The following is a 14,523-nucleotide window of genomic DNA, read 5'->3' as shown; positions in this document are numbered from 1 at the left end:
CCTCTGTGAAAAGTTTTTATTTATGTGTCACTGGACCAAACACAGGTCAAAGTTTTCTGCATGCAAGGAATCAATTTTAAATAACACATAAATATATCACACAACCTGGTAAAAACACTGCATTCTTGCTGTGAATATTTTATCTACAGGGAAAATAACTAGGCAGCTAAAACCAGTAATTTTATTTAAAAACATTGAAAAAAGACAAATTAAACTGTGCTGTTCATGTTATTAAAAAGTACAGCACTTTTAAATACTTACTTTAATGATTCTACACAGTCATAAAAAGAGCTGAAGGCACATGAAGGCAAAATTACGTTTAAATCAGAGCAGTACCACTGTACCCGTTCACAAAAAGCAAATTTTCAGTGCAACTATTCGATGCTGATGTATCTGTTAGGGCATTGAACAGATAAATTGATATTAAAGCTAAAGTATGTAACTTTGTGTTAATATACTTTCTTCTATTCCAGTTTAATAAGTAAGCCATTCAGAAGTACATTTTCTTGAAATCTGTAAACACTGTGTCTCTGTGGTGCTATGAAAATTCCTCTGTTTGTTTTGAGCGACCTGTTTAGACCTGCCTCAACAACATTACTCAACCAATGGTGTGAGTTGGAGGAAAATTCAGTTCGGTGGTGCCAGTGTTGCAGGAATAACATACTTCAGCTTTAAGTGATCATTTGCTTGCTTGATTTGGTCCAGCGGTATGATGGTTTTTACCTGAAGTTCTGAAAAGAGATGCAAAGTTTGGGAGCTTGATCTCTCTGAGAGATTTTTAAGAACAGAGATATTTTTAGAGAAAGCAGTCATTTTTTTCCAGACCTTTTTGACTATAAATAAATAAACATAGTTCAAGTGATGCAGGAGTTTTTAGTCTAAATATAAAAGAAAACAGTTTAAAAGCAAACTGGAGAACAGAGAGTGAATAGAGAGGTATACATTTACATTAATGCTTCTGAAGCCTCCGAGCACATGCATCTTTAGGATCAATGAACAATCTATGGCAAATCCTAGTCAATTCTGATGGGTTTTATATAAAGCTTTATATATGGTTAAAAAAATATTACATTGCAAAAAAAAAAAAAAAAAACTGAGCCGGTACAGTTCTGTAGCTCATGATCATGATGTAGTGTTTCAAAGAGAATAAAATGTTTAAATTTCTGTTAAAGTCTCAACAGTCGTCAACCTATGATTTAGCAACCAGAAAAAATGCTTTAATTAGTACAAAATTGCATTTCTTTACAGCTTAATGCACTGGCAAGCTAAGCTTTGCTGAGCACTGCCATTTGAGTTAAAGTCTCTGTTTGAGCATTGTGCCCAGTTGTATCACGGTCAGACATATCTTAAATAAATTTGTTTTTTGGCACCTGCAGTACATCAGTGGCAACTCTCCAATCAACTGTAAATTACGCAAAGACAACCAGTTCCATCCTGTCTACCCTCATTTGTTCCAGTAAAAAGGTTTTGCTGCTGTTAAATACTTAAGTGAGACATTAGCCACGGTGTACTGTGGGGTGATGGGGGCTTGCTGCCATGGTCACAGGAATAAAAAGAGACACTGAAGAATGCCCTTATTAATACATGTCTGCAAATTACTTCTGTTAAACGCTTCATCTTGGTTTTTATTTCAGAAAATGAAATGTATTTGTGTTAAAGTGAGAATATTTGTTTCAGTCTAGCTGTGACTAGACCTTTCGTCAGTGAATCATTGCGCATTTTCGTTTTGTATTTAGTGCGAATAGGCCTTAACGAGAACAGAATATTTGCACCATTAGACACACAACACCTACAATATTTTATATCATCACAAAGTGTGTAATGTAAGAGCATAAGGCAGAGTTTATAGTTATGTTCTGCGATCTAAAAGTCCACTTTCCATTGGAAGTCCTTATTTCTCCATCCTGCTTGATGTGTGCATTTTACTCTACAGTATGGAGATCCCTTGGTGAGCGGATTCGCTCTCCCGTGCTCTTTTGAATCCGTGCTCTCCGCGCGGAGTCCTGTGCTTGCCGATATTTGTCAATCATGCTTTTATGTTTCCTTCTAAGCTTCTCATTGCACCAAACACGCTCACAGTACTGCTCAACCTGCGGTAGGTTTGAAGGACCAATCAGCTGCAAGACGTCCTTAAACCATGCCCTTGCTGGGCTACGATTGGCCGGGCTTATGTGGGCAGGACACGGCGACCACACCTTATATTTGCTATCTCGTGATAGGAGGTCTGAAAGGGTGTCGGCATGTAAGATGTCCAACCAGAAGCGAGAGAGGGTTTGTGTAAATCCATGTTCCCAAGAGCGACACACGTAGATACCTTCATCCTGACGTAGCACGCGACGGAATAACAAACCATCGTCTGTCTTAATGATACGTTCATCTAATACCACCTAAACAGAGAAAAAAAGTCAAAAAAAGAAATTATCTTGGGGAAAAAAATAACAGATCAAGTTCACAAATAAATGAAAGTATACATCCTTTCGCAATGTCAAGAATTAACTTTTCACCACACCTGCTAAAAAAGTCAGTGAAATCAGAAACTATACCAGCCATAAATATTTCACAAATATTTTTTGTTGTTGCCAAAAATGAACTTTTTTTCTTATTTTTCTGATTTGACATTATATATCTCTGGGTGTAAATAAGGTGGGTTCCCACTCATGTAAAATGTAATTGAGTAAAATTTGGTGTTGATACGACAAGCAATCAAAAGTTATAGCATTACAAAAATAATTTATCAGAGTGTACAAAAATAAAACTCTCCAAACAAATATAACATAAGAATTGAACATAAGAACTAATTACACATGCAAACACAACAATTTGAATTGCATGCAGACAAGATTTTAGTAATGAGATTTCACAAAATTAGTTTCATTCTGTGCCATTTGAGTCATTGAATTTGTGTCATGTATTTGGCGCCATCTCACCAATCACATGTCTCTCTGCCCAAATAAAGATGAATTTTTGCACCGATCTGAACCCAATCCGATTGGTTTAGTGTTCCATGACATATCATTTCCAATACATCATCTGATCCAGGAAAGCTAACGTGTTTTTAGCCAGATTGCAAGATGCCAGATAGCCAGATGATGTGTGCACTGTGCACATTGTGCTTCGTGTGGATTAATGATCTATGCATCTGATTACCTTGTGTGTGATCTCGTTTGAAGAAAAATCACCTCTAAGTAATGGTATGTGATATTTTATGCTCTGTTTGTTTTTCATGAAGTTATAAGTGAAAATGCAGCATATGAGCAACACCTGTTCACATGAAACATAAATGTCAAAGACATATACTTAGCTTTTACTCGCTATATTTTTGTCTGAGTAAAACAAATAGGCTGGTTGTATTCTACTCTTTGAGAGCTTTACAACAACATGACACATGGCTATTTGATGAGTTTGATGTTTCTACTGATTACAATAATATGTACAGTGCAAAATTATTAATAAATTATCAAAACGGAACACTTCTGATTTGTCTACAAATGTCAAAGCACTTGTTCAGTTTTGGTCATAATGCCTACATGCATTGTAAAGTACAGGTTCTAAACTTTAAAAGAGACCTATTTTGTGTTGGTCAAGACTGTAGTTATTAATATTTTGATAATTTTTTTCCTTGCAGGCCCATACAAGTTTAAAGGGTTAAAAAAAAAAAATCTATTAGTGTCTTTATGACAATGGAATTAAGATGTTCACCTTGCAAATAGTGGAGGTGTTATTTGCAGCACTATATACTAGCCAGTCGCAATGAGAAACTACTGTAGATACTTGTCTACCATTTTCCTCCAGCATCTTCACAAGGTCATTTGCTGTTGTTCTGAGATTGATTTGCAGTTTTTGCACCAAAATACGTTCATCTCTAGGAGATAGATACATCTCCTTCCTGAGCAGTATGATAGCTGCGTGGTCCCATGGTGTTTATACTTGTGTACTATTTTTTGTACAGATGAACATGGTACCTTCAGGCATTTGAAAATTGCTCCCAAGGATGAACCAGAATTGTGGAGGTCCACAATTTATTTTCTGAGGTCTTGGCTGATTTCTTTTGATTTTCCCATGATGTCAAGCAAAGGCACTGAGTTTGATGGTAGGCCTTAAAATACATCCACAGGTACACCTCCAGATGACTCCAATTAGCCTATCAGAAGCTAATTGGCTAATTGCCTAAAGGCTTGACATAATTTTCTGGAATTTTCCAAGCTGCTTAAAGGCACAGTTAACTTAGTGAATGTAAACTTCTGACCCACTGGAATTGTGATATAGTCAATTAAAAGTGAAACAATCTGTCTGTAAACGTCTGATTTCAACTGTACCGTAAACATTTAAACACTAATTTTGGTGACTTCCTACGAGTCATTTGTCACCTCATTGATTTCTGGAGGAGAAAAAAATGTTGAACTGTCCATGTATGCAAACACATTTTAGTGCACAAACACTTCATTATTACTGTAAATGGTTAAATTAGTAAGGCACTTGGATGCCTTTGATTTAATTTAGTGAGGGTTAGACTATGGTTTGTGCAAATTAAACCATGTATTATGTTGCAGTTTTTAATAAAGTAACCTGCCAAATGGCCAATAACTCCATTTATTTACTCGCATTTGGCATTCAGAGAGTGTTAATTTTGGATCCTGTCCTTATAAACTGTCTCTCACCTCCTGTAAGTAGTCATCTCTCTGAATATGCCAGGTGACGGTGGCCTGTGGCGATCGGGGGACACACTCTAGGAAGGTGCTATTGTTCTCAGTGCCATAAACTACCTGGTCTTCTGTCAAATCCAGGTCCTCCACTATAGAGAAAACACACAGATTATTACAAACACTTTAACACACTCATACACAGAGACACAAAATGGTGCAGTTCAAGGTCAGTCAAGAATTTTTCATTGTATTTGTGCATGTGTGTGTGCATACATGTATAATCCTTTAGGTGTGCAAACACTCAAGCTCTCTTCACTCGCGCTTCTTTTGTTCTTTCCTCTCATTCTCTCACTCTTTAGTGATGAGTGATGTAGAGTCATCTGTTTATTCACCTCTCGCTCTGTCAGTTCCTGTGTTACACACTCAACCCAGTTTGAGGGTTTGACATATTTAAGACCCAGTGGGAAAGATGAAAGATTGCCCTTCAAACCCCATTAATCTTGAGTTATGAAATTAGCAAAAAGGTGTATTCAAGTTTTAACTCAAATGATTAAACAATTTAAGTTCAAATCTCTAAAGGAATTGCTCTTTTTCATCACTGTCACATCAATGAACTCTTGATATGTATGTTAATGGAACTGAAGTGCTCAGAGAAGACTGTTTCATTAATATTCACACTGCATGGCTGCACTCAGTTTAAGGGACAGTTCATCCAAAACAATTTAATTCTTCTTTCACATTGTTTCAAACCTGTATGACTTTTCTTCTTCGGTGGAACATAAGGAGATGTTTCACCATTCACTGAAACTATCATTCTGCCTAACATCTCCTTTTGTGTTCCACGGAAGAAAGTCAAACAGGTTTGGAACAACGTGAGGGTACGTAAATGATGACATCTCTCTCTCTCTCTCACCACTGAGGTTTTGGTCCATGCATTGCACCGCCGGGTTTGCATGTTTGATGTCTTGTCTCCGGTAGCGGCGTTTTGTGTTTGGCAGGAAGCGTGTGCATATGTGTCCATCCCAGGCACAGTATGGATCTCGAGCCAGGCAGCATTCAGCACACGCTTTACCATACATACTGCAGCGGTGCAGAGGCACCTGGACAACCCCTGTCTGTGAGCCCACAAATAGAGTTTGCTGGAAAGGGAGAGAGAAACAACAGATTTAGTTCAATCACATCAAATCCATTGTGTCTTTGAGCAAAACACTTAATGGAATAGTTCGCCCAAAAATGAAAATTCTATCTGCATTTGCTCACCCTCATGTTGTTGCATACTCGTAGTACTTTCTTTCTTCCATGGAATAAAAAATTAAATGTTTACAGATGCCCTGGCTGCTCTTTTATATACAGTGAAAGTGAATGGGACTGGGGTTGTCAAGCTTCAAAACGGTGAAAAAAAGACCTTGAAAGTGGTCCTCGTATGCTGTATTCCAAATCTTCTGAAGCTATAGGATAGCTTTGAGTGAAAACAGACCATATTTTAAGACGTTATTTGATTAAGTCGATCTAAAACCTGAAACACGTGTTATCACTATTGGTTACAAGACACACAGGAACCAATGCCGTGGCTGATGTCAAACTTGGTGCAGTGCTTCTTGAGATGATATGTTTGATTGTGCACAAGTCTCAAGCTCCTTTTCTGTTCCACAGAAGAAGAAAAAATCATTAAAAAAAAGATTTCAAATGTGTAATTTTTGGGTGAGCTATTCCTTTAACTCTTGTGGCTCTAGGCCTGCCTATGAGGTAAGTGTACTGTAATTTGGATTTAAAGCACCTGCTACATGACAAATATCTAAGCAACTGGTTGTTTTGCATGAATGTTTTATTGCTATGGAGCCAACAGCATGTACACACAAAGTGGGGTGCCATTCATACCCCTACAGTTGAAGTCCCTTTGGGAATTCTATGAAAAAAATATTTTTTTGTGCTGTTTATGTTAATATACTGGAATAGAAGACTGCATGACTGTGAACTCACCCTCTTCACACATATGTCCATTGAGGTTATGGGAGTGGGTACCTGCAGAGGAAACATCATGAAAAACTGGAATAGGGTATCAAACATGAATTCAAAAAGACATACAAAAACGCACTCACAAGTACACTATATGACCAAAAATATGTAAACACCCCCTCCTAATTAACAGGTTTGGTAATTTAAAGGGTTAGTTCACCTAAAAATTTTAATTCTCTCATCATTTACTCACCCTTATGCCATCCTAGATGTGTATGACTTCCTTCTCCTGAACACAAACAAATATTTTTAGAAGAATATTTCAGCGCTGTAGGTCCATACAATGCAAGTGAATTTTGAACAGACCTTTCAAGCTTCAAAGAGCACATAAAGGCATCATAAAAGTAATCCATATGAATCCAGTGTTTAAATCTATGTCTTCAGAAGTGATATAATAGGTGTGGGTGAGAAACGGAACAATATTTAAATCCTTTTTAACTATTAATCTCCACTTACACTTTCACATTCTGAAAGTGAAAGTGGAGATTTATAGTAAAAAAGGATTTAAATATTGATCTGTTTCTTACCCAAAATGATTGCAACGCTTCAGAAGACATATATTAAACCCCTGGTGTCGTATTGATAACTTCTATGCAGCCTTTATGTGATTTCTGGAGCTTCAAAAGTCTGGTCACCGCTCACTCGCATTAAAGGAACCAACAGAGCTGAAATATTCTTCTAAAAATATTTGTTTGTGTTCAGCAGAAGAAAGTAATACACATCTAGGATGGCATGAAAGAATGATTTTTATTTATTTATTTTTTTCATTTTTGGGTGAAGTATCCTAACCTTGAAGCATAACTAACACCCTTTACTAACAGTTGAATAAAATCAAGCATGCAGCCACGCAATCTCTTTAGTCAAACATTATTATTAAAATGGGGCGTAACAAAGAGGTCAGTGATTTTTTATGCGGTACTGCCCTTGATGAATCCAGTCGAAAGGTTTACTAAGTGTAGTGTGGAAGAACTTGACTGTCCCCCACAAAGCCCAGACCTAAACCCCACTGAACACATTTGGGATGAATTGGAATGCTGACTGCAAGCCAGGTCCCATCACCCAATGTCAGGGCCTGACCTCACCCAAAAAATGGAAGCTGTTATAGCAACAAAAAGAGGACCAACTCTCTATTAATGACAATGGTTTTGAAATGATGATCAGCAATGGGTGTAGTGTTGGGTATCCACATACTTTTAGCCTTGTAATGTACAAACATACACAGAGACACGCATACATAGATAACCTCAAAGACAGACATATAAATACACACCTTAAGACACACATACAAAATACTTTCAAAGATATACACACATTCACATAATTGTGCTCACAGACCTTAAACACTTGCAGTTCCTCTAGTGTGATCTCCTCAGTGGTGAGTGAGTTACCATTTCCTAGTACGATAACCTTTAGCACAGTCCCAATATCTGAAGAGGTCAAAGGTCACAGTTATTCTACAAGTCACCAAGAATAAAAAATACACCCAAGTGTTAAGTGATGTTTTATAACACACTCCCTATTACCAGTGCCAATGAACATGACATCATAGTATCCGTCCTCAGCCTGAGTGCGGTCTACAGTGATGTGTGTGAGTCTATATTGGGCACCGGTGCGGAGCAGCAGTGGTTGCCGCTGGGAGGGGTAAACAGGGCGCCACATAAGTGGGTGTGTTCTTGCGAACTGTAGCACTGCATCTGGAAACTCTAGTGTGCTACGAAAGGCATGGCCAGGCTGAGCTGTGATCTTACTGGGGCACTGAGAGACACAGAGAGAGAGAAAGGAGTTGGAGAAAAAAAAGAGTAAAAGTGTTGTAGACATGGGGTGTACAATCTGAAAAAAAAAAAAAAAAAATGTTTTACTTTGGCCCCGTTTACACCAGGTATTAACATCCATCTTGGGTGATCCTTTCACAAGTTGTCAGTCAAGACTGTTAATATATAGTTTTAAAGGGATGGTTCATCCAAAATTAAAAATTCTGCCATAATTTACTCTCTGTCATGTTGTTACAAACCCATTACACGTCTTTCTTCAGTGGAATATAAAATGAGATGTTAGGCAGAAAGTTAGGCCTCAGTCAGCATTTATTTTCATTACATCTTTTTTTCCATACAATGACACTGAATGGTGACTGTGGTCAACATTCTACCTAACAACAAGAGGGTGAGTAAATTATGAAATTACATTTTTGAAAATGTCCTTTAGTGACTACACCCATCACTTTAGTTTAGTTTGTTACTGCACAGTGATACTGTTCTATGAAGTCTTGTGCAGTGCTGTAGTTTTTATAAACACATTTGCAACTGCAAATGTGATGTGGCCATAAGCATTCCTAACCACCTCTTAAGGTTGAGTGATCAGATCATAATGTTTCCAAGAAGCGTTGGATGATGTTAACACTAAGTGTAAACAGGGTCTTGCATTGCTTAGTAGAAAATGACATGTAAACAAAGATGTATGTATGTATGTATGTATGTGCATATTTTCTTACCACTCCTGGTCGTGGATAAGGGACTCGTCCTTCATAAGGTCCCCACTGATAGTCAGGACCCTCTTTATGAGCAAACGGCCCGTTAAAGGCCTCACGGATATCAGTCATACTATACACACACACTGCATAGCCCTGAAACACATTACTGGAGAGAGAACATGTCTGTTTAATGAACACACACATCAGTGCTTTGTGCAATGATTAAAAAATGACAACAGCAGACAAACCTGATGGTGCTGAATATTGCGTAGATCTCTGGATTAGTTTCATCTTTAGTTCTTAACAGGAACACATTCTCTACACATATACACATATAAACAAACAAGCAGTACAATTTTAAGGAGTGCAAGAGAGCAAAATTATGTCTCAAGCTTATAATATTAGCTTATATAATGTAAAATAAAAGGGGTAAAGGGATAGTTCACCCAAAAATGTGAAGTCTGTCATCATTCTCTCTCCCACATGTTGCTCCAAACCCATTTGACTTTCACAAAAGGAGTTTGGAAAAAAGATCAAATGAAAGTGGATAGTGACTAAGGCAAAAATTCTGCTTAACCTCTTCTTCTTTTGGTTTTCACAAAGACAGAAAGTCATATAAGTTAGTAACAACATAAGGATGAGTAAATGATGAAAACATTTTCTTTTCTGGCTGAACTATCCCTAAAGGGTGTGTGTGTGTGTATGTGTATGTGTATTTATTTTCTCACCCAGCTGATGAAAGTGTGTTTGGATGCCGTGAGGTCCAGGAACAGAACACACCAGTCGGGCTTTAATAAATGTGCTCCACTTATTCACCAGAACTCTCTGCCCACCCACATCATTCTGAAACATCACAAACATGATTAATGATGATGAGGCAGTTTGAATCCCAGTGTTTTTTTTTACCCTTAGACCAACCACAATGAAAACAAGAGACTATCCCTGCATTACCATGCTCATACTATCCGTCTTAAATGATTTGCAAAATCAGAATTAGTGTGTCCCAAATCATAGTACATTGAAAATAGTCTGCTAAAGGTGACTGGATATACCTTCTCTGTCAAATTTTCAAAGTGTGCATCTGTGCATGCTTTTTCAGCTAATACTGCCCACAATAACTTGCACAATGGAAGAGATGGTTCTGTTTAAACTATTTTAGCTGTAGAAACTTCAAGGAATGTGAGCTCGAAGATTGTCACACCAGTTTTTACATGCATGATCCTAGTTATTGATTAAAGTAATGAATTTAGTGACATGCTAACACAAGGGGGTCTGTGTTATCAAGATGCAATATTATGATGTGATAATATGTCCCAATATTACACACTTAAAAGAATGCACATTTCAATCACCAGCAAAGTATATACTTTGAGTGCATGGTATAAGTACGCACGTTGGGACTCAGTCTAAAGGCAACAATATAGTTTGGTTGTCCATGTAGCTGATTGCTCCATGCACAGTATGCATGACAGATATTTCGTCATTAGCACAGGCTGCGTGGACTGTCCACATGCAGCCCGGATTTGCTCATGGTCAAAAGAGAACTTTGAAAGACAATGTGGTCGACCAGACGCAATACGATCCGGAACACAGCTAAACTAAGTACACCCGGGCCTTGTTATTCTAAAACAAAGACAGCTGACAATCTACAGATAAACTAATTAAATCATTCACCTTCTAAATGTTGCTGAAGAGTAGGGAATAAAGAGTGGTAATAATATGGGAGTGAGGGAGTGAATGAATGAGTGAATGAGTGAAAGTGTGTGCTTGTGTTACTCACTTATCCATAAACATTCAGATAAGTTTGTGGGAACAAGAACGTTTTGATATCCCAAAATATCTCAGAGCATCACCCAGTTATGGAGATTACAACACTGTAAGGAAAGGATCGTCATGGATCCCAAGAAGCATAACAGCTACGTTTAAAATCTCAAACACTCACAGGAGTGGTTTAAATTACTTTAAATCTGTGTAATTGCCATATGTGGAGATAATCGCCCTCTCTGCAGTGTAAATGTGTGTGTAATTGGGAATGTGGTACAGTTGGACAATGAATAGCAGTCAAAGTGACAGTAATGTGTGATTGACCCCTGGCTCTTTGAACACTGACCTCTGAATGACAAAAAAGATTTGTACAGCCCCTATGTGTGTGTGATAGTTTGTGTGTGTGTGAGTGCGTGTGTGCGTGTGTGTGTGTGTGTGTGTGTGTGTGTGTGTGTACGTTACTGGGTAATTGGTAAGTGTGTGATTGATTCAAAGGTATGCAAACCATCCAGCAGCTGTGTGTATGGTTTTGAAAAAAGGAACGGATCATTCCAGTATGCTGGTCTTCTTTGGTTTCCTGCTTGTGCATGTATGTGTGTGTATGGCTGTTACATGCTTTTGCTCAGAAAAATTCTTAAATGTGTGTTTGGTGATCTGCAGGTCTATAGGTGGCATTGCAGGAAGGGGATTCCCCTTTCGTGATGCTAACAATAGGACGACATCATTGAGGAATTCCTATATAAAGCCTTGATGGCATACCTACTTAAAAGATCAGAGTGGTTATAGTCTGTATCTGTTTCCTTGCAATAAAAAGGATGGTGTTGGATATTTTAAGTGCAATTTCAAGCGTCTGTGATTTTTGCATATTTTTGGTCATTAGCCTCTAATTTATAAGAGATTATTTCAAGGGTTTTAGCCATAACAGTGGCAATTGTGTGAAAAGTTGACAATGTTGGTAGACAATCAGGAAGTAAGGTGTGATGAAGATAGTTTGTCTCACCGCACACACTCGTCCAATGCGTGTGTGTATAGCTCCTTCATCGTCTCGCTCTGTGGTCTCAGTTGCTCTTTCAGTGAAGAAGAAATACATTTTATCATCATCTCTGTCTGCGCTGTCAGGAATGAGGTGGGCTGCAACAAACCTGGGATCTGCAAACACACACACACACACAATATAACGCTTCTCTTGTCACTGCATTTCAGGTGTATGGACTCTTTAAATAAAACATAATAATTCTACATAAGAACTAATTATACATGCAAACACAACAATGAAAAGGTTTGCATAGCATGCAGACATGATTTTAGTAATGAGATTTCACAGAATGAGTTTCATTCTGTGCCATTTGAGTCAGCATTGGGTCTGTGTCATGTACTTGGCACCATCTCATCAACAGTCACCAACCACATGTCCCTCTGCCCAGATATGGATGACTTTTTGCACCGATCTGAACCCAATCTGATTGGTTTAATGTTTCATAATGCTACAATATTTCCGATGACACCATCTGATCCAGGAAAGCTAACATGTTTTCAGCCAGATTGCAAGATGACAGATAGCCAGATGCTGTGTGGACTGTGCACATTGTGCTTCATGTCAATTGTCTAATGATCTGTGCATCTGATTACCTTGTGTGTGGGCTCGTTTTAAAGATAATCACCTTCTCTAAGTAATGGTATGTGATATTTTATGTTTTGTTTATCTTTCCAGAAGTTATAAGCAAAAATAAGGCATATGAGCAACACCTGTTCACATGAACACATAAAACAAATAAGCTGGTTGTATTCTAATCTTTGAGAGCTTTCCAACAACATATGACACATGGCTATTTGATGAGTTTGATGTTTTTTTCTGATAATAATACATACAGTGCAAAATTATTAATAAATTATCAAAACGGAACACTTTTGATTTGTCCGCAAATTTCAAAGCACTTATTCAGTTTTTGTCATAATGCCTACATGCATTATAAAGAAGAGCTTCTTAGCTTTCAAATGATACATATTTTGTGTTGGTCAAGACTGTAGTTATTAATATTTTGACACATTTTTTTTCTCGCAGGCCCATCTGAGCTTAAAGGGTTAATTTCACAATCTGTAAATATTATGGTAAAAAAAATATTTTCTTACATTTCTCAAGTTTCATAATTTTCAGTAACCATACTCTAAATAAGATTAGGTAAAACTTTTGCGTGTGGTATTTATTAATCCTTGGTAAGTTCACCCATGTGTTCATTGTGTAATGTTACATGCTCATGAGATCTGGTAGGAGGTGATCATGTGTTTTTATACCGTGTAATATCCTCTGATCTGTCTCTGTTCGCATGGGTGAACGAGACCCTAAACTCCTCAAAATCACAGAGTCTCTGCCCAGAAAATCTGCAGTCAGACCTGTGTACAGTTCTCCCCCTGCAAGACAGACAGAAAAAGATTCATACAGAGAGAGAAGCAGGGGGATGAGAGCAAGAAAAGATGCCTTACTGTAATATTTTCCGTTACAACATACTGTCAGCCTGAAAACACACACGCTTACACACAGATCAGTATAAAATCAGATGAAACTTGATATACTGTCGATAGCCTTTGTAAGACACACACTCAAACACATAGTGTCTCATAATATTAGGGTGGTGGTAATGAAAGATGTGTCAGCCTTTAGTTTTAAACACAAACACACATTGTCTCTTTTCCCTATAAATTATCAGAGAAAACTATGTTTGTGTGTATATCTGTGTGCATTGTGTGTCCAAGTCCACACTGTCAAATCAGTGTGCGCATTAATGTCCAAGTTCAAGAATATGCAATCCTAAAACTCTGTCCCATAATGCATTGTATCTGTCAATAGAAGAACAGCCAAGATTGTGTGTTATTACACACACACACACACACACACACACACATTGGGAGATGTGTCATTGCCCCGAAAGACTGTAACACACCTTGTAACCACCCGCCCCCCACCCCCCACCACCCCAAAAACACAAATACACAAAACCTGGCCTGAAGAGGACCTCAACTTTCCCCCATCAGAGCAGTCAGTCTACAGCGGCCCATAAACTCAATGACAACTGACAAGCTCAAACCTCCACCCTGCATGCACAAGAGCCAAAATACACACACACTAACAAAATCCCACACACAAACTACTTTTACAAACTTGCTCTGACATACTGTATTCATAAACACACAAGACAAACATGTAGTGGCATTAACTTTAACACAGCAACTTATAAATCAAAGTCACTATTTCCCCACACACTTTCATGTATTTTTTTCCACATTCAACTGTACCTGTGAAGGTGCTTGCAAAGGGTAGTTTGGGGTCATGGGGACATTTGCCCCTCCCATTCTGCACTGTGGTACGATCCAAACTGAACACATGCTGCCAACAAGAAGACAGAAAATTCTCCTTAACAATAAACTAGTGCTACTTTTACTTATTAATAAATTCATTATTCACTTAAATTATTCTGTAATGTATTATTAACAATAATGTTCTGTGCGGGGTTAGAGAGAACCTAAGAACCTTTTAATATTTCCAAAAACATATCAGGTTAATACCTCATGACCTTTCCTAATCTTAGTAGAACTGATTATAAACTAAATTTCAAATGGATAACTTGCTTCATGCTT

The 14,523-nt window shown here is 37.8% G+C and overlaps 1 protein-coding gene across 1 annotated transcript in view; it reads right to left on the bottom strand.

The window, feature by feature from the left end:
* The window catches only part of sema3bl (sema domain, immunoglobulin domain (Ig), short basic domain, secreted, (semaphorin) 3bl), a 43,505-nt gene continuing 28,982 nt past the window's right edge, over positions 1–14,523 (bottom strand). Inside the window, exons 5-16 of the mRNA XM_051652502.1 lie at positions 14,182–14,272; positions 13,183–13,299; positions 11,891–12,039; positions 9,855–9,969; positions 9,375–9,444; positions 9,148–9,292; positions 8,183–8,414; positions 7,995–8,086; positions 6,624–6,665; positions 5,557–5,782; positions 4,659–4,792; positions 1–2,387 (exon numbers count right to left, since the gene is read on the bottom strand). Coding sequence (XP_051508462.1) covers positions 1,923–2,387; positions 4,659–4,792; positions 5,557–5,782; positions 6,624–6,665; positions 7,995–8,086; positions 8,183–8,414; positions 9,148–9,292; positions 9,375–9,444; positions 9,855–9,969; positions 11,891–12,039; positions 13,183–13,299; positions 14,182–14,272 — 1,878 coding nt within the window. The 3' untranslated portion in view covers positions 1–1,922. The remainder of the gene's footprint in view (positions 2,388–4,658; positions 4,793–5,556; positions 5,783–6,623; positions 6,666–7,994; positions 8,087–8,182; positions 8,415–9,147; positions 9,293–9,374; positions 9,445–9,854; positions 9,970–11,890; positions 12,040–13,182; positions 13,300–14,181; positions 14,273–14,523) is intronic.

The sequence above is a fragment of the Myxocyprinus asiaticus genome, chromosome 24, assembly GCF_019703515.2.
Source record: "Myxocyprinus asiaticus isolate MX2 ecotype Aquarium Trade chromosome 24, UBuf_Myxa_2, whole genome shotgun sequence".
Lineage (NCBI taxonomy): Eukaryota > Metazoa > Chordata > Actinopteri > Cypriniformes > Catostomidae > Myxocyprinus > Myxocyprinus asiaticus.
Note: the sequence above shows the minus strand (reverse complement) of the source record. Positions and strands in the feature narration are given on the sequence as shown.